At 51.6% G+C, this 20,285-nt stretch overlaps 1 protein-coding gene across 2 annotated transcripts in view; it reads left to right on the top strand.

Annotated features, from left to right (window-relative positions):
- Nucleotides 1-376: 376 nt before the first annotated feature.
- The window catches only part of LOC144732085 (electrogenic sodium bicarbonate cotransporter 1-like), an 81,206-nt gene continuing 61,297 nt past the window's right edge, over nucleotides 377-20,285 (top strand). Inside the window, exons 1-3 of one of the 2 annotated variants that reach the window (XM_078613348.1) lie at nucleotides 377-429; nucleotides 4,828-4,901; nucleotides 12,067-12,447. In XM_078613348.1, the coding sequence (XP_078469474.1) occupies nucleotides 419-429; nucleotides 4,828-4,901; nucleotides 12,067-12,447 (466 nt within the window). In that variant the 5' untranslated portion in view covers nucleotides 377-418. The remainder of the gene's footprint in view (nucleotides 430-4,827; nucleotides 4,902-12,066; nucleotides 12,448-20,285) is intronic. The other variant, XM_078613347.1, reaches the window with a different exon arrangement.

Below are 20,285 nucleotides of genomic sequence, written 5' to 3'. Positions count from 1 at the left end.
TGGTGGTGGTGGTGGTCGTGGTGGTGGTGATGATGGTGGTGACGGTGATGGTGGTGGTCGTGGTGATGATGGTGGTGACGGTGATGGTGTTGGTAGTGATGGTGGTGACGGTGGTGATGGTGGTGACGGTGATGGTGGTGACGGTGATGGTGGTGACGGTGATGGTGACGCATCTGCCTGAGGCTGCCGAACCAAGGCAGCCAGAGGGCCCGGTCAGGTCCGGCTGTGTCTTGATGCCAGGCCGGGCCGCACCGCCTGGGTTCAGCTACAGAGTGGTATGGCGAGCTGGGTGGAAGGCGTAGGAGCTGGGGAAGATGTGGGGTGGGGGGGGTCTAGCCTCGGAGTTTGGTGAGAAGACAATGTCAAATCACTTTCAGAGCGGGTGAAGAGACGGCAGCGACGGAACAGGATTATTACCATGACGGACTGGTACGTTTCATCCCTCGGACTTTCGCATGGCGTTGCAGTGATGAAAGCATGTGGGGGGGGGGGGGGGTACGTGTCTTTCGTGTGTCGCGGGAGCACCGCTGTTAACTGGACTGTATGGATGACAATTTGTTTTGTTATTGGACGGAGTGAAGTAATCGATTGCAGTGACAGAGGAAGTTTTCTCGTCAGTGGCGGGGTTAGGCAAACAAGCAAACGCAACAAAAGCGGAGGAATCCCAAGTAGTTGAAGGGGGGCCCCGGATTCGTGGAGAGATAAATATCTGCCTCGAACTCAGATCCTAATTAGAAAAATATATATTTAAAACGCTCGCCATTTTAATATAACTACTTAAAACATCGCTGTAATGGGTCAATTAGTGTCATTGTATCACAGCTGTGGTTTAACTCAGTCTTTGTGGGCACTCCGTTTCAGCCAGGATAGGCGGGAACACTTGTTCCGGGAATGATTTTGGCATTCGACGTCCGATTCGCAACGTTATTTAATAATAATTTGCATAGTGTTATGAGAATATTGGCTACAATGAACGATTAGTAATTATGGAAACAGTATTCGCTCGCAAGTCTCGAAGAGAGAACGACTCAGTGGCGTGAGAAGGAACCACGGACGAGCGAGAAGGCAGCAGCAGCAGCGGTCCCCTTGTATCCTAGTGGTAGTGCCTTACGCCGACAATTCCAACTGAACAATGAAGCGCTGTTAGCACCGCCACTGTTTTCTCGCGTCCCGTTCAGCCGATTGGCACTTCTCGCAGTCATCATCGTCATCATGATCAGCCATGGTCTATCCACTGCTGACTGAGCTCAATAAATACGCCGCTTAATTGCAGAGGTTCACGGTTCGAATCGCAGCGGCCGCCCTGGTTATCACTGCGAGTGTATTAACCACATATATAAATAATCTACGCACCGTCTGCTTCACTCGCAGTGTACGTTAAAGATCACGTGGCGTCATTTGCAAAAGTCAGCATCAACGCGATGGTCCAAATTTTCCCAGCGCAAGGAGAAACACCACCCCCCCGCATCTCGTGGTATTGTCAGAGCGCGATTTGGCTTGGCACGGCCGCGTTCCCTAGTGCAGCTCCTCAACAGCATGGATGAGGCGAGGGCGGTGCTAGCCTCGTTACGTCCAACAGCTGTGGATAAGTCAGCCGGTGTGAGAGCAACTAAGATCGGCCAATGGATGGCATTGGACAGAATCAAACAACTCGGCACCCCCAAGTAGCTCAAGGGGCCTCGGGTTAATGAGAAGAAGAAGTAGAAACCAACGGTGGAACCCCGGTCATTCCGACCTTTGTCTTAATCCCTCTGCTCTCGTCTCGTTACGGCTCTCTGCTTTGTCTGCATCCTCTCCCGTCTCGCTGCGCGGACGCGATCTATCCGGGGTCGATACAACGTCGGCCGTTTTGCGCGGCGTCTGCTCGGTGCATCGAGCAGCCCACGTCTCTGGAAAATCCGCCACCACCAGGCACTGCCCACGGGCACACGCAAATGCCCTGCTTCTCGAAGCAGGCACCGTGTCGGACGGACGGAGACTTTTTTCGTTTGTTGTATAAATAAATCGCCAGACTTAGCGTACCTCGAATCCTTTCTCATCCAGAGCTAAACCGGGAACATCTCCAATTAATGAGTGGGGGGGGAGGTGGAGGGGGGGGTGATGCGCAGGAGGCCCCAACGCAGCGATCTCACCCCACCCCGCAAAGCGCTCGTGTCCCAGTCAGTGGCGGGGCTTGGCAATGCGGAAACTCAGCAAAGGTTCAGGGGGCCCAAGTGGGCCAGGGAGGTTACGGCGATGGGGAGTAGGGGTGGGGGGGCGGGGGCGAAGGTCGGATTCAAGACAAATATAGCCGCGGCACCAATTCCGATGCTCGTAATAAATGTGGCTCATCGTTCTCATTATCATCATCAACAACAGCCAAGGACGATCCAGCCAAGTTTGATGAAGGATGCTCCAAATCCGCCACAACCTCGCGGAAATACATAATTGTGACGGGCGGATTTAATATAACTGTCATCGTAATTGGCCAACTGTGATGCGACTGCACATTGTTGTGGCCTGTCCATCGTAGAATGACTGTGGTCACGTGACGCTGCCAAATATAAGTTCTGCTTCGGGTCATGCAATGGAGCCGGCGGCGCCACTGATAATGAATCAATAATGAATAATAATAATGAATAATAATTAATTGTCCACGCTCCTCGTACTGCCCGCGTCTGGCCTTGCGATGAGTTTGCACCTCCGATTAGCGCGGGTGGCTACGTGCGGTGCGAAAGAAGTTCAACATACAGTAAACATAGTGTCTCTGCGGTTAGAACCCCCACGACAGCACCTGGTGGCTCACAGGTTCAGAGAGACACCGGGCGCACAGCCAAATCGAATGGGTTCCACGGGGGCGAGATGTTAACTACCTCGCCTGGTATGCAGGAGGTCGTGGGTTCGATCCCAACCCTAACGCCTGCTGTATATTTGGAGTTTGCGGTGTCTCTCTCCTCGTGGTCGCGTAGATTTTTCTCCGGGTCCTCCGGTTTTCCCCCCCAAACATTTATAATCAACATCACGAGTTTAGAGTATTTTGGCTGCTATAAATGTCCACATGACGAGCCACTTCGTTGAGCTATCATGTTGTGACAACCAGGTCGCTTATGAAAAAGAGCTACTTAGCAACTCAGTGGGGCCTTACCTGGTAAAAATAAAACAACAAAAAAGTGCAGCGGCCTTGGCTACACGCGCGGGCGTGCTTTGCGACTTCCAAGTCGTGCTCAGGAAAATCCGAGAAGCGCCAACTCAATTCTCCCTCCTGCATGTCGGCGTTTCACACACACACACAAACAGGAGGATGTAAATCAGACAATAAATAAGCTGCACCGCCCTTCACCGGCATTTATGTGCAAGATAAAATTTTTTTAAATGAAATAGATGGAGAGACGGATCACAGGTGAAGCAGACAACACGTTATACGTGTCGCTTCGAGACACAGACCAACATTAAGGAATACTCTTCAATATACCCACGAACTCCTTGATACAACGTTCGCAACATCCACGTTGTATATATAGACGGAGAGACGGATTATAGGTGAAGCAGACGTGTTGTTAAACGTAAAACGTGTCGCTTTAGAGACGCAAGCCAACCGTAAGAGATACTCTTAAATATACACCCACGAACTCCACGTTCACAAAGATCTACGTCCAAAAAATCGCATCGACCGAAACTCCATCTGTTCAACTGTGTCCCGAGCGCTCTTTTTCATCGACGGAATTCCCCCCCTCCCCCCCCCCCCCAAAAATAAAACGTTAAAGCGAGAAACACAAGCAAGCACAGAGACACACACAAGACGCAGCCACGGGGTGATGAGCGGGGGGTGTTGACACCACTCCTCCCGGGGTTATGAAACTTTTTGTGTCCCGGGAGGGTGGGGGGGGGGCGATCACGTGGTAGCCGTTACCAAGTCTAGCGACGTCCTCTGCTGATTGAGGCTGCTCTCTGATTAGACGTGATTAGAGGCGATCAGGGGCGATTAGGGGGCCGCTGGGTCCGCGTCTTCGCGTCCCCTCTCTCAGGGCGGTCCCGGCGTTCGTCCGCAAGTCGAGGGCGTCGGACGAAACCCACCGACCGAGTGGCTTCATGATTATTTTTTTCGTTTGTTTTTAACGATCGTCGTACCATCATTGAAAAATACCCTTCGACACTTTAAGCGGACCCGTTTGCTGCGGGGTTTATGGGTCGCATTCACGTGGGCGATTCGTCGGCGACTCGTTAAGGACGAGCGAGCGAGCGAGCGATAGAGACAGAGGGCATGCACGGGGGGGGCCTCTGTAATTCGACAACCGAGCGTCGCCTTCAGCGGCCGTTCGTCTCGAGGCACGAATCATCGATCATCGTCGCGCGCGTGGCTTCTCCCAGTTTGGGGGGCTGTTGGGGCGACCACGCGCAATAAGCTGGAGGTGGCTGCAGACGGGCACCGTGGGGTGGAGTGCTGGCGGTGGGGACCAGGGTCAGGGTGAAGGGCTCCACACCACGCCAAGCCGGGAGTCCCGTGTCTAGCCACCGCGTAACGGAGAGGCGCGCAGGCTGAGTGGTAACCGCGCGCGCCTGGGGAGTGTGGTGGTGGTTTGGTGGGGAGGAGGAGGAGTGGGGGGGGGGGGGACCCCTCGGCATGACGGCTTCTTTGGCGGCACGGCGCAGCCCCGGTGCGCGTGGTCTCGCGGGGTGGCCGGAACCGGCGGGGAGCGCGCAGCCACCGCCGCCCTGTAGCAGCGGCGGCGGCGGCGGCGGTGGTGGTGGTGGCGGCTTTGGCGGCATCGACAGCTCCCCGTCGTCGCCGGACTGCAGCGCGCTTCGTGCCAAAGCGGAGCATTCGTTCTTCCTCTATTACTACTACAGGATGGAGGACGAGGCCGTGCTGGACCGAGGCGCCTTGTGTCGCAAGCACGCCGTGGACGAGGAGGACGTGGAAGGTGAGCGACGGCGCGCGTGTCCGATGAAGCGCTGTCGGTGCGAATGAAGTTCAGCGCACGTGTCGCGTCGCGTCCATCTCTTGGATCGCCGATCCAGGAGCGTGGCCTTGCTGAAAAGGGGGTTGGGTCGAGGAGGAGGAGGTTGGGAGGGGGGGCGTGACAGGACACGGTCAATGTGAGAAAACAAATTAACTTTCAACAAGTGTGAGATGTCTTCTTGGTTCTTTCGGTATAGTCACGTAGAAGGAAAAAATAAAATAATAAAAATAAAACATAATAAAATAATTCTCACGACGTTTCGGCCACAACGCAAGCAGCCGTCCTCAGGTGAAGAACAGGTCTGTCGGAAAGACAGTACCATTCAGACGCTGTCTTTCCGACAGACCTGTTCTTCACCTGAGGACGGCTGCTTGCGTTGTGGCCAAAACGTCGTGAGAATTATTTTATTATGTTTTATTTTTATTACTTTATTATTTCCTTTCTACGTGACTATACCGAAAGAACCAAGAAGATGAATCCCTGCAGTCACGAAAGCTTTAAATCGAAATTTAAGTGTGAGATGAATACAAACGAATGCGTAAATACACGAGCTACTTGTTGACATTCGGCCACTCTGCCAGAGCGACGGCTCCGCGCTTTGTGCAGGACCACGAATCACTGCGGCGCTCGCCACTCCATTCCGCCGTTCTCTTGCGTGTTGTCCGTACCCCCCCTCCTCCAACTATTTCAGACAATTGATCATATCACCATCGAATTACTTGACTTTTCAATGTTTTTGTTTGTCGCGTATAGTTAACATGTCCTAGCCACAGTGATGATGATGAGAGAGAGAGAACGACACGCAAACTCCAAATATACAGCAGGCTTCAGGGTCGGGATCGAACCCACGACATCCTGCATACCATGCGAGGTAATTCACATCTCATAGCCACCGTGATGATGATGAGAGAGAGAGAAAGAAACACGCAAACTCCAAATATACAGCAGGCGTCAGGGTCGGGATCGAACCCACGACCTCTTGCATACCAGGCGAGGTAATTCACATCTCATAGCCACCGTGATGATGATGAGAGAGAGAGAAAGAGACACGCAAACTCCAAATATACAGCAGGCGTCAGGGTCGGGATCGAACCCACGACCTCCTGCATATCAGGCGAGGTAGTTAACATCTCCTAGCCACCGTGATGATGATGAAAGAGAGAGAGACACGCAAACTCCAAATATACAGCAGGCGTCAGGGTCGGGATAGAACCCACGACCTCCCGCATACCAGGTGAGGTAGTTAACATCTCGCCCTCTCCCCCACACATGGCCGTGTGGGTGTTGGCGGGAGGTCTGGACATGGAGGCATGGCTAGATGGGGCTATAAAGCAGTGCTTGGGTACTGCCCTCCACATTCTAAAGCTCTGTACTTATCTGTTCTATGCTATTTTTCTGAACCCGTACGCTTAGCCGCTCGGGTTTTCCCCACTTGTTCTGCTATTCTGCTTTCGTTCATAAATGTATATATATGTTTTGCATTCAAACGATTTCACAAATAGATTATTCAGGCGGGTCAGATAAACTCCCCCAGCCTTCCACGTGCGGTGAATCTCACTCACTCAGCCTGGCCACTTTGATTCATTCGCGATGGTGACTCGAATTACACTCCAATAGCCGTATGCATGATACATTTACGTAATTGGAATTGTGAATATTTAGTTTACTGTAATCCAGTTATTAGGTCTTAACTGTTGGTATCACGTGTGGAACACGTGTCAATGTAATTCGAGTGTCATTTTTACAATAATTGAATTGTCTTGCTGGTTGGAGGTACGTGGACTGGGGCGGTGGAGGGAGGGGTGGGGGGGGGGGTTGAGAGGGGGGTTTGGTATACAACAAGAACAATGCTTGGATCCACTGTACCAGAGCATGGCTTCACACTCAAAGGACACCTTATCGACGCATCATCGCCTGTAAGATAGAGTACAGGAAACAACCTGTATCGGCAAACTAGATGGCCCGACATGGGATGCGGGTGGCTGCCACTCAGAGGCGAGCTCTGAGCTTGGCTCTCTCGGCTTTTCGGTGGCAGAAAATTGCTACCTCGGTGTGAGTCACCGCTCGTTCGTCTGAATTCGGCATAATGAGAGACAGAGATTCGTTCGCAATGCTGCCAAGCTGGATTGCAGGAGGGAGTCTCGGCGTTAGGTACTTCCACCGGAACACGAGCTACGCCCGTCAATAGTCAGCCGAAATTAGTGTACAAGGGGCCGTCCATAAATGACGTCACGCACCTGGGGGGGGGGGGGGTCAGACATTTGTGACGATGTGTAACGAGGGGGGGGGGGGGGTTTGAGAAATGTGACGTCACATAAAAATGCGCAACTTTAAATACATATAGACAGCACGTTCTACTTAATTAAAAAGACTTTTTAAATACATGTTTTCTCCTACAACATCAGAGTGCAGCGCCACATTAAATACGCACTACAATGACAATAGTTTAAAGCGATTTGAAGCATGTTTTTTTTTTGGGGGGGGGGGGGCAGAGCTTTGTGACGTCATATTTGAGGGGGGGGGGGTCTGACTTTTTGTGACGGCGTGTGACGAGGGGAGAAGTGTCAAAAATCGCGTGACGTCATTTATGGACGGCCCCCAATATGGTCCGATGATCCTATGAACAGGCGGTATACAAGTGTATTGGAGCAAAACAAGGCGAATTGGATGCGGACGCCTGTCCAAAATGATTCCCGGAACAGCGTTTCGGACCGCACCGGTTGAAATGAAGCCCTGGCAACAGGCACAGTGCTGAGACCAACCGGCCTGAGCTGGCTTCTAGTGCTGTCCAACATTTGGGTGACAAGTCCCCTCGCATAATCTACTCCTCCAGCTGCAAGACATGCCGTATATCTATCCCTCCTGGAATAGAGATACCGTCTTAGCTCAGAACCTTAAACGATCTGGGACGCAGTCCCATCGGCGAGCTCCTCCGGCAGGCGAGGCTGCGTTGGCTGGGTCACGTAGCCCGCATGGCCAGTCACCGCACGCCCAAGCAGTTTCTTCTTGGCCGGATAGAGGGAGCTAAATGAGCGCGGCACGGTTGGAGAAGAGATGGAGCGATGCTGTACAGAAGGATGTGGAACTGAGTTGGACTTACCTAAGGGGTCGTCCATAAATGACGTCACGCACCTAGGGGGGGGGGGGGGGTCAGACATTTGTGACGATGTGTGACGAGGAGGGGGGGGGGGTGAGAAATGTGACGTCACATCAATATGCGCAACTTTAAATAAATATAGACAACACGTTCTACTTAATTAAGTAGACTTTTTAATAAATGTTTTCTTCTACAACATCAGAATGCAGCGCCACATTAAATACGCACTACAATGACAATAGTTTAAAGCGATTTGAAGCATGTTTTATTTTTTGGGGGGTGGGGGGCAGAGCTTTGTGACGTCATATTTGAGGGGCGGTCTGACTTTCTGTGACGCCGTGTGACGATGGGGGGGGGGGGGGTCAAAAATCGTCCCAAATCGCGTGACGTCATTTATGGACGGCCTCTAAGGCCGGTTACCAGCGGTTTCAAGATCGGCCTCTGTGTGTGGGGGGGGGGCTCGTGAAGGACGCTACTGGGCAGTTGGAGGTAGTCGCCCTCCAGTAACAACGGAGGGCGGAGGAGCGACGCTCACAACAAACGAGTGGAGGCGCAGGGCGGATAAAACGCAGCGCGGTGGCACAGCGGGGAGCGTCTGGGAAAATCCCTGCAGGGTTCACCACCTCTGCCACCACTAGGCGGCAAGAACAGCCTTCAAACGTCACGTGGCAAAACAGACGCGGCACGTTCTTCAACAGAACTGTGGCCCTCAAAGTAAAAGATAGACAGGCGACGTTTCGGGCAATACGCCTTCTTCATTGCGCTTGTGCTGTGGGGAATGCGTTGAGTTGTTCGTGTTCGTGGTGCTTGTGCATCACCATCGGGCGTGCTGCGATTGGGCGAAGCTACGATATATCGTATATCGTAAGATATATCGTAAGATATACGATATATCGCGTGATATTATAGTACATGATAATCGTATCGTCCGTATTCTACAAGGTATCGTGATATCGCACTTATAGAAGCTTGCTTCCGTACCCAGTTACATGCTAATTTCTTACATCACGAGACCCAGCCACTCCTTTATAACCCTTGGGCTATACCCATTTCAAACTTTTAAAACAGTCTGCAGCATCAGCAGCAGGCCATGCTTTCCCACCTGTTGCGCCCGAAACGTCGCGATTTTTTTTTCATACCTACGTGACTTTACCGAAAGAACCAAAGAGTATGGATTCCTGCAGTCACGAAAGCTTCAAATCTAGATTTCTTTATTTGTCATCAATAAATAAATACATTTTATTGCCACTACAGTATATTGATAGCGAACAAATAAACGCAATGATTACCGCCCGCTTTAACGACAGCAATTACATTCTTGCTGTTGCAAAGTAACTGATTGCACGGGACATTTATTGCAAATTTGATGTCATAATTTTCGTAGTTCATGTAATTGAATACCTTCGTATGATTGACATCACGAGCCCTAAATGCTTTACAGATTTGTAATTAGAGTAAAATCGCAGCAGTTAGAATACTTAAGGGAGGGCCAATATTGGGGAACTATTGTCGGATAACTTTTAAGCGGTCTTTACCCAATAAATAAACTAACCTTGGCCCCTCCTTGGTATGTAGTCAGATCAACGTTCACCCAACGATAGGCCAACGTTGTGACGTAGTCGGACCAACGTTCACCCAACGTTGGGCCTCGGACCAACGTTGACCCAACGTTCGGCCGATGTTGGATCAACGTTGGCCCGTTTACTTGAGTACCAGTGAATCAAAGTACAAAAAACAAGACGGTAACATGCAAAGTGCACTTACAAAGTGACAGGCAACCGATATCCCAATTATCATCTTCGCATCGCGAAACCTGATCTCGTATCGTACCGCACCATTCAAATGCATATCGCGGTGACCATAGGTCAAACGTAGCCAAGCAGTAAGTAAGAGTAAGTAGGAACATTTGATTTTGTGCACTCCGATGAGTCGAGTCCATCACGAATGTGCATTGCGTGATGGGCCCAACACTCAACAGACCCTCTTCTTGGTTCTTTCGGTAAAGTCACGTAGAATGGAAATAAAAAAATAAATAACAAAATAATAAAATAATTCTCACGACGTTTCGGCCACAACGCAAGCAGCCGTCCTCAGGCGAAGACCTGGTCTGTCGGGGAGACAGCGTCTGAATCGAAACTCAATAGACCGTTTAACACATCGGCTTTCGGAACCAGTATCATCTATAATATATTTTTTTCGGTTATATCGCGTAAATATAAATGTGTCGTTAAACCCGCCACCACCCGACACAGCCAATTACTCAGCTTTGTCACGTCAACAGAACGTGGCCAATTCGTTACTAGTTCTCGGATTGTAAATGTTGTGGATTTGCTCTCCAACACACCGGTGCGCTATACTAGTAACGAATCGATACGTTCTGCTTCCGTGACAAACCTTACCAACGCAACAGACCGTCTCGCTCGCTTTCGCTCGGCACTCTCCATCTGTGTGTCACTCAAAGCTCAATGTCTCGTGGAACGGAGTGAGTGACGAGACGGATGCTGCTGATCAGCGCATTCGTTTCAATTGGAGCTCTCCGAGGCTGAGCTCCGGAAAATATATCCCCCACCCCCCCCCCCCCCCCCCCCGGACGTTCCGATGTTTTTTTGGGGGCATCTGGGGAAAAATATTTCACGATAAAATGTACCCCTCTGGTTAACACGGAGTGATCATTAAGCGCCGTTAATAACAACACACATAACCGACTGTGTCATTAAATTTGTTAAGCCCTGGTTAATACTCGATGATTAACGCACCTCGCTTGAAGTCTACGCTAATGGCATCACGGATTTGAGAGAGAGAGGGGGGAAGGGACAATCGTGTCAATTACCGTCGGAATCCTTCAGTGATGCAGGTGGCATTTTGCTCGTTCTGTGGCAGCATGACGCAATATCTTCACACGCAACTCCCGCCCCCCCCCCCCATAATTACGCTAAATATCTAAATGCTAATGATGGATGAACACATCTGCTTTGTTTTGAGATTTATTTTGAGGCATTATTCAAGTCTCAGTGAGTACTGCCTCTTCAGCATCGGTGCCTTAAAAGGCTGAGAAACACTGACACAGACTATCCGGTCCTGTCCATCAGCTCACGTGTCTGTGTGGTCCTGTCAGGTCACGTGTCTGTGTGGTTCTGTCCATCAGCTCACGGTGTCTGTGTGGTCCTGTCAGCTCACGGTGTCTGTGTGGTCCTGGTCCATCAGGTCACGTGTCTGTGTGGTCCTGCCCATCAGGTCACGTGTCTGTGTGGTCCTGTCAGGTCACGTGTCTGTGTGGTCCTGTCCATCAGGTCACGTGTCTGTGTGGTCCTGTCAGGTCACGTTTCTGTGTGGTCCTGCCCATCAGGTCACGTGTCTGTGTGGTCCTGTCCATCAGGTCACGTGTCTGAGTGGTCCTGTCAGGTCACGTGTCTGTGTGGTCCTGTCCATCAGGTCACGTGTCTGTGTGGTCCTGTCCATCAGGTCACGTGTCTGTGTGGTCCTGTCAGGTCACGTGTCTGTCTTGTCCTGCCCATCAGGTCACGTGTCTGTGTGGTCCTGGTCCATCAGGTCACGTGTCTGTGTGGTCCTGTCAGGTCACGTGTCTGTGTGGTCCTGTCCATCAGGTCACGTGTCTGTGTGGTCCTGGCCCATCAGGTCACGTGTCTGTGTGGTCCTGCCCATTAGGAGAGATACAGTCAAGTGACATAGACGTGGGGAAAAGTGATTAATGTAAACCGTTGAGATGTGCTGATATGAGAGGAGACAGATGCAGGAAATCCAGAGATGGACCGAATTAATCGTGCGCGCGCGCGTGTGTGTTTTGTTTTCAAATGTAAATTCGCTTGCAAAGTTGATTCGGACTAAAATTCCACCCGATATTTCATACACCCCGTATTTGTGACCTCAACCCCTGTGGGGCCCTTCAATATTCTCGGAGGGTACGGGTGGGTGGATGGGGGGAGGTAGGGGGTGCCGAAGCTTACGCCGGCTCTGCCATCGAACAAACATCGCCCCATCGTCGCCACCACTTCCTCGCCCGTCTTCCAGGTCACCACGCGGTGTACATCGGGGTGCACGTGCCCTGCGGCCAGCACAGACGACGGCGGCGTCGGCGAAGGACTTCGAGCCGAGACGCCGACCCCTCGACCCCGGCCCTCGCCCCCGAGGCGCACGCGAACGGCGTCGCGCCGGCCCTCCACGGCGTGACCGCTGCGCTCGCCTCTCCCACGCACCAGCGGCTCCATCTGCACGAGGGGGCCGCAGTGAGGACGAACGTGACCCCGTCGCCGGAGGGTCACGTGGGGCCTCCGTCGCTGCCATCGCCGCTGGCGCAGGCCCACGACGGCGGCGGTGGGGTCGCCGTGGCCTTCCCTAGGAACGGCGACGTGTCGCGGCCGTTGAGCGTCTCGGAGGAGTACCACAGAACGGGTGAGGAGGGCACCGCAGACGCGATGGGCACGCGCACGTGGCAAGGGGGTGCCGTGCATTGACCGCGGTAGTTATTTTGAGCTCAGGAAATTAGGTAAAATGTGTTCAACGTTCATGATGGGGGTTGTTTTTGTTTGCTTGTTGGGTTAGATCGCGTAAATATGCACGTGTGTCGTGAGACCCGCCACCATCCGACACAGCCAATCGGTAAGGTTTGTCAAGTAAACAGAACATGCCCAATTCGTTGCGAGTACAGCAGCACAGCGGCGGTGTGTGTTGGAGAGTAAATCCACAACATTTATAATTGGAGTACGACGTTTCGCCAATGATTACAACGAGCATCATCAGACGACAGTCAGATTTCTGTTCAACGTTGCTCGAGTATATCAGTCACCATCTGCCGGATGAAGGGCTCCGCGAGCTGCCACCACCTCCACCACCTCCACCACCACCAACACCACCACCACCACCACACCACCACAACACCACGATCCACTCGGCACCTCGCACACGTGCCCATTTCATCAGCTCCATCTCTGCCCGGCGACATCCCGTTATCTTCGTTATCTCCGTGTACGCCGTGCGAAGTAGTTGGTCGCTAAAGCCAACAATGGGTCGCTTCGAATGCTCCTCCAGGTGTCGAGATCCATCGCCGCCACCCCCCCCACTCCCCTCCCTAACCCTTGCGAAACTGCACACGAACGAATTCACGTACGGCGCTTCGTAAAACGCGCGCGGTGGCATTTTTAGTTTGTCCCCAAGATTGAAAATCGCACACAACGCCGTTGTCAACGCGCAGTGCCGTTGCCGAAAAGAAAAGCCATCGCGAGCACCTGCGAATCGTCGCTGCGATCATCTGTTTATCGCACCCACGTGTTTCTGTGCGCGCCCTGTCTCCGCACGGACCTACGGACAAAAGTGACCACCAATTCTCGCACTGGCCCACAGCGGGAATCCGCGCAGGCTGAGCGGCATTATTTTAATATCTGCGTGCGTGCGTGCAGTGCACCCATTGAGAGAGCCACACACACACACAGAGAGGCAAGCAGTGGTGCGTGTGCGGGTCGACGGTTTTAATGAAGGAAGAGAGTGCCTCCTGGTTTTTAATTGAGACGCCCTGGCACCACGAGAGAGAGAGAGAGAGAGGGAGAGTGAGTGAGAGAGAGGGGGGCCACGTAGAGGGCAGTGTGAGACGAGAGATGCGTTTTAATGACTGCCCCCATTCAGCCCAACGATATAAAAGTTGCTCAGAGGGGTGTGCAAGGGCCCCCTCGCTTACTACGACGTCGTAGGTGCGTTGAGCTGCAGCAGTGATCACCCAAATGCCTTCGCCGCAAGGTTAGTGACCACCAGGCTTGACTTCTTCCCCCCCCCCCCCCTCTGCGTCTGCCGAACGGATTTGCTGAACCACGAGTTTATTGTTTTAAATTGTTGTTGTTGTTATGGTCTTATTATTCCGTCAGTTCACCTGCGAAAGTGTCACTGGGTCTCATGGCTATTTCAGGAAGGTCCTACGAAGTCAAACAATTGTTGTGTTGTAAATATGAATTTCAGTATCTTATGAAATTTTAATGTTTTGTTTTTGGTTTTGTTCTCAGAAGTATGCGCAATATTACATTTCTGGGACACATTTTACGATTCAGGCGAATATTTAACTTTCGAAAAGAATGTTTCGTAAACATTGACCAACAGCACAGACCTCGCGATGCGCGTCTATAGTTTGCATAACAACACACGACACCTTTAAATGCACAATTCAGTGATTGTTGATTACAAAACAAACGAATAATTTTAATCCACTTGTGAATCAACTGCTGGACGAAAGGCTCCCCAGGTTGCGTTAGTGATTTGGAGGTTCATCTTCTTGGTTCTTTCGGTAAAGTCACGTAGAAGGGAAATAATAAAATAAGAAAAATAAAACACAATAAAATAATTCTCACGACGTTTCGGCCACAACGCAAGCAGCCGTCCTCAGGTGAAGAACAGGTCTGTCGGAAACGTCGTGAGAATTATTTTATTATGTTTTATTTTTATTATTTTATTATTTCCCTTCTACGTGACTTTACCGAAAGAACCAAGAAGATGAATCCCTGCAGTCACGAAAGCTTTAAATCGAAAAGATTTGGAGGTTGATCGACTCGATTTCCCGACGCGGGCAAAGGCGTGAAAGGGTAGTGAGGCAGTTTGAGTTCAGATGTCCCGAATTTTGGCTCTGGCTGAGAATCGAGCCCAGGTCTCCAGGCTCAGACCGCAGCATGCGTACCACCACTACCACCACCACAGTGCCACTGCTCTCCGCTTGCCTGTAAGCTCGGCAGTTCTTCACCGGCACCGATGATTCCAGCGAAGCTGACTCTGCTGATGAGACACTTGTGTGGCGATACCTGTGCCCGGAGTTTTGCTCGTCTTGAAATCAATGCTGCTGCCATTATGCACTCACATAAGTTTCGTGCGTCTGTCTGGTCGACCGTGTCAAAAGAATGATTTTATATCTTCTCGGTTCTTTCGGTAAAGTCACGTAGAAGGGAAATAATAAAATAATAAAAATAAAACATAATAAAATAATTCTCACGACGTTTCGGCCACAACACAAGCAGCCGTCCTCAGGTGTCATTGTCTTTCCGACAGACCTGTTCTTCACCTGAGGACGGCTGTTTGCGTTGTGGCCGAAACGTCGTGAGAATAATTTTATTACGTTTTATTTTTATTACTTTATTATTTTCCTTCTACGTGACTTTACCTAAAGAACCAAGAAGATGACTCCATGCAGTCACGAAAGCTTTAAATCGAAATTTAATGATTTTATAATTATAATGTTATATGGAAAGACGGACCCGGGAAAGGAGATGTATTGTCTGCTTAATTATGTCGTAATATATATAACGAGGTTGCACTAATAACGAACGAGAGGTGCTCTCTAAAAGCTCGCTCCAGCTCTGCAGAGCACCCTCTTAGTGGAGGCCTCTTCTGCCGGCAGTGGCGCGAGCGAGCCATTGCAGGGGCTGCTCCTTTACCACACTTCAGTTACAGAGGCGAAAACTCTCCATGCCCACACGATAAGGCGCTTCGCTGAGCTATCATATGTGTGGCCACGTTGCTTCTGAGAAAGGGCCATGGAGCTCAGTGGGCACTACCTGATAAAATACTAAAAATCTTTTTTAGTTTTAGTTGAGTCTGGTGGTTAGTAGTGAGTGGCTGGGTAGTCTGGTGGTCAGTAGTGAGTGACTGGGTAGTCTGGTGGTCAGTAGTGAGAGGCTGGGTAGTCTGGTGGTCAGTAGTGAGTGACTGGGTAGTCTGGTGGTCAGTAGTGAGAGGCTGGGTAGTCTGGTGGTTAGTAGTGAGTGGCTGGGTAGTCTGGTGGTCAGTAGTGAGAGGCTGGGTAGTCTGGTGGTTAGTAGTGAGTGGCTGGGTAGTCTGGTGGTCAGTAGTGAGTGACTGGGTAGTCTGGTGGTCAGTAGTGAGTGACTGGGTAGTCTGGTGGTCAGTAGTGAGAGGCTGGGTAGTCTGGTGGTCAGTAGTGAGTGACTGGGTAGTCTGGTGGTCAGTAGTGAGTGACTGGGTAGTCTGGTGGTCAGTAGTGAGAGGCTGGGTAGTCTGGTGGTCAGTAGTGAGAGGCTGGGTAGTCTGGTGGTCAGTAGTGAGTGGCTGGGTAGTCTGTGTGGTCAGTAGTGAGTGACTGGGTAGTCTGGTGGTCAGTAGTGAGTGACTGGGTAGTCTGGTGGTCAGTAGTGAGTGACTGGGTAGTCTGGTGGTCAGTAGTGAGTGGCTGGGTAGTCTGGTGGTCAGTAGTGAGTGGCTGGGTAGTCTGGTGGTCAGTAGTGAGTGGCTGGGTAGTCTGGTGGTCAGTAGTGAGTGGCTGGGTAGTCTGGTGGTCAGTAGTGAGTGGCTGGGTAGTCTGGTGGTCAGTAGTGAGTGACTGGGTAGTCTGGTGGTCAGTAGTGAGTGACTGGGTAGTCTGGTGGTCAGTAGTGAGTGACTGGGTAGTCTGGTGGTCAGTAGTGAGTGGCTGGGTAGTCTGGTGGTCAGTAGTGAGTGACTGGGTAGTCTGGTGGTCAGTAGTGAGTGACTGGGTAGTCTGGTGGTCAGTAGTGAGTGACTGGGTAGTCTGGTGGTCAGTAGTGAGAGGCTGGGTAGTTTGGTGGTCAGTAGTGAGTGACTGGGTAGTCTGGTGGTCAGTAGTGAGAGGCTGGGTAGTCTGGTGGTCAGTAGTGAGTGACTGGGTAGTCTGGTGGTCAGTAGTGAGTGACTGGGTAGTCTGGTGGTCAGTAGTGAGTGACTGGGTAGTCTGGTGGTCAGTAGTGAGAGGCTGGGTAGTCTGGTGGTCAGTAGTGAGTGACTGGGTAGTCTGGTGGTCAGTAGTGAGAGGCTGGGTAGTCTGGTGGTCAGTAGTGAGTGACTGGGTAGTCTGGTGGTCAGTAGTGAGAGGCTGGGTAGTCTGGTGGTCAGTAGTGAGAGGCTGGGTAGTCTGGTGGTCAGTAGTGAGAGGCTGGGTAGTCTGGTGGTCAGTAGTGAGTGACTGGGTAGTCTGGTGGTCAGTAGTGAGTGACTGGGTAGTCTGGTGGTCAGTAGTGAGAGGCTGGGTAGTCTGGTGGTCAGTAGTGAGTGACTGGGTAGTCTGGTGGTCAGTAGTGAGTGACTGGGTAGTCTGGTGGTCAGTAGTGAGAGGCTGGGTAGTCTGGTGGTCAGTAGTGAGAGGCTGGGTAGTCTGGTGGTCAGTAGTGAGTGGCTGGGTAGTCTGTGTGGTCAGTAGTGAGTGACTGGGTAGTCTGGTGGTCAGTAGTGAGTGACTGGGTAGTCTGGTGGTCAGTAGTGAGTGACTGGGTAGTCTGGTGGTCAGTAGTGAGTGACTGGGTAGTCTGGTGGTCAGTAGTGAGTGACTGGGTAGTCTGGTGGTCAGTAGTGAGTGGCTGGGTAGTCTGGTGGTCAGTAGTGAGTGGCTGGGTAGTCTGGTGGTCAGTAGTGAGTGGCTGGGTAGTCTGGTGGTCAGTAGTGAGTGACTGGGTAGTCTGGTGGTCAGTAGTGAGTGACTGGGTAGTCTGGTGGTCAGTAGTGAGTGACTGGGTAGTCTGGTGGTCAGTTGTGAGTGACTGGGTAGTCTGGTGGTCAGTAGTGAGTGACTGGGTAGTCTGGTGGTCAGTAGTGAGTGACTGGGTAGTCTGGTGGTCAGTTGTGAGTGACTGGGTAGTCTGGTGGTCAGTAGTGAGTGACTGGGTAGTCTGGTGGTCAGTAGTGAGTGGCTGGGTAGTCTGGTGGTCAGTAGTGAGTGACTGGGTAGTCTGGTGGTCAGTAGTGAGTGACTGGGTAGTCTGGTGGTCAGTAGTGAGTGACTGGGTAGTCTGGTGGTCAGTAGTGAGAGGCTGGGTAGTTTGGTGGTCAGTAGTGAGTGACTGGGTAGTCTGGTGGTCAGTAGTGAGAGGCTGGGTAGTCTGGTGGTCAGTAGTGAGTGACTGGGTAGTCTGGTGGTCAGTAGTGAGTGACTGGGTAGTCTGGTGGTCAGTAGTGAGTGACTGGGTAGTCTGGTGGTCAGTAGTGAGAGGCTGGGTAGTCTGGTGGTCAGTAGTGAGTGACTGGGTAGTCTGGTGGTCAGTAGTGAGAGGCTGGGTAGTTTGGTGGTCAGTAGTGAGTGACTGGGTAGTCTGGTGGTCAGTAGTGAGAGGCTGGGTAGTCTGGTGGTCAGTAGTGAGTGACTGGGTAGTCTGGTGGTCAGTAGTGAGTGACTGGGTAGTCTGGTGGTCAGTAGTGAGTGACTGGGTAGTCTGGTGGTCAGTAGTGAGAGGCTGGGTAGTCTGGTGGTCAGTAGTGAGTGACTGGGTAGTCTGGTGGTCAGTAGTGAGTGACTGGGTAGTCTGGTGGTCAGTAGTGAGTGACTGGGTAGTCTGGTGGTCAGTAGTGAGTGACTGGGTAGTCTGGTGGTCAGTAGTGAGTGGCTGGGTAGTCTGGTGGTCAGTAGTGAGTGGCTGGGTAGTCTGGTGGTCAGTAGTGAGTGGCTGGGTAGTCTGGTGGTCAGTAGTGAGTGACTGGGTAGTCTGGTGGTCAGTAGTGAGTGACTGGGTAGTCTGGTGGTCAGTAGTGAGTGACTGGGTAGTCTGGTGGTCAGTTGTGAGTGACTGGGTAGTCTGGTGGTCAGTAGTGAGTGACTGGGTAGTCTGGTGGTCAGTAGTGAGTGGCTGGGTAGTCTGGTGGTCAGTAGTGAGTGACTGGGTAGTCTGGTGGTCAGTAGTGAGTGACTGGGTAGTCTGGTGGTCAGTAGTGAGTGACTGGGTAGTCTGGTGGTCAGTAGTGAGAGGCTGGGTAGTTTGGTGGTCAGTAGTGAGTGACTGGGTAGTCTGGTGGTCAGTAGTGAGAGGCTGGGTAGTCTGGTGGTCAGTAGTGAGTGACTGGGTAGTCTGGTGGTCAGTAGTGAGTGACTGGGTAGTCTGGTGGTCAGTAGTGAGTGACTGGGTAGTCTGGTGGTCAGTAGTGAGAGGCTGGGTAGTCTGGTGGTCAGTAGTGAGTGACTGGGTAGTCTGGTGGTCAGTAGTGAGAGGCTGGGTAGTCTGGTGGTCAGTAGTGAGTGACTGGGTAGTCTGGTGGTCAGTAGTGAGAGGCTGGGTAGTCTGGTGGTCAGTAGTGAGAGGCTGGGTAGTCTGGTGGTCAGTAGTGAGAGGCTGGGTAGTTTGGTGGTCAGTAGTGAGTGGCTGGGTAGTCTGGTGGTCAGTAGTGAGTGACTGGGTAGTCTGGTGGTCAGTAGTGAGAGGCTGGGTAGTCTGGTGGTCAGTAGTGAGAGGCTGGGTAGTTTGGTGGTCAGTAGTGAGTGACTGGGTAGTCTGGTGGTCAGTAGTGAGAGGCTGGGTAGTCTGGTGGTCAGTAGTGAGTGACTGGGTAGTCTGGTGGTCAGTAGTGAGTGACTGGGTAGTCTGGTGGTCAGTAGTGAGAGGCTGGGTAGTCTGGTGGTCAGTAGTGAGTGACTGGGTAGTCTGGTGGTCAGTAGTGAGAGGCTGGGTAGTCTGGTGGTCAGTAGTGAGTGACTGGGTAGTCTGGTGGTCAGTAGTGAGTGACTGGGTAGTCTGGTGGTCAGTAGTGAGTGACTGGGTAGTCTGGTGGTCAGTAGTGAGTGACTGGGTAGTCTGGTGGTCAGTAGTGAGAGGCTGGGTAGTCTGGTGGTCAGTAGTGAGTGACTGGGTAGTCTGGTGGTCAGTAGTGAGTGACTGGGTAGTCTGGTGGTCAGTAGTGAGAGGCTGGGTAGTCTGGTGGTCAGTACTCAGTGATTTACTGCCAACAAGCTTGAAACACAGAACGTGAAAAAAATAACTGTTTGGAATTTTGGGCGGCGACATCGTTGGGATCGCTATAGACCTGAACACTCTCAGCCAGTGGCACAGTGACGCAATTGGTCAGGTTGGGGCCCAATTATTTGACTTGCCTCGCACGGTGGCACCGAGGCTAGGGTACGTGTGCGTCTCCTCTCGCCTTATCACACCGTCTTTACCCTCACGGTCTCGAACATTTCACGCTGTAGGGGCGCTCCGTCTTCGCCGAATAAGTGTTGTTGTTTTTGGACTTGAAACTTTAGTGACTGTAGGAATTTATATTCTTTAGTTCTTTCGGTAAAGTCACGTAGATAGAAAAATTATAGTAGAAAAATTAAGTGAATAAAAAAAAAAAATTATGAAAATAAAAACATAAACCACGACGTTTTGATCGCAACACAAGCGGTCGTCATCAGGAAAAGGAGGGTTAGCCTCTAAAGGCAAACTGTTGTTAAAGGTTTAGAGATGGGCTGTTAAACCTTTATAAACAGGTTGCCTTTAGAGGCTCCGTGTCTTTACCGAAAGACCCAAAAAGTATGAATTCCTGCA

The sequence above is a fragment of the Lampetra planeri genome, chromosome 41 (genome assembly GCF_965212315.1).
Source record: "Lampetra planeri chromosome 41, kcLamPlan1.2.h2, whole genome shotgun sequence".
Taxonomy (NCBI): domain Eukaryota; kingdom Metazoa; phylum Chordata; class Hyperoartia; order Petromyzontiformes; family Petromyzontidae; genus Lampetra; species Lampetra planeri.
The sequence above is the reverse complement of the archived record's forward strand: the minus strand, read 5'-3'. Positions and strand labels throughout refer to the sequence as shown.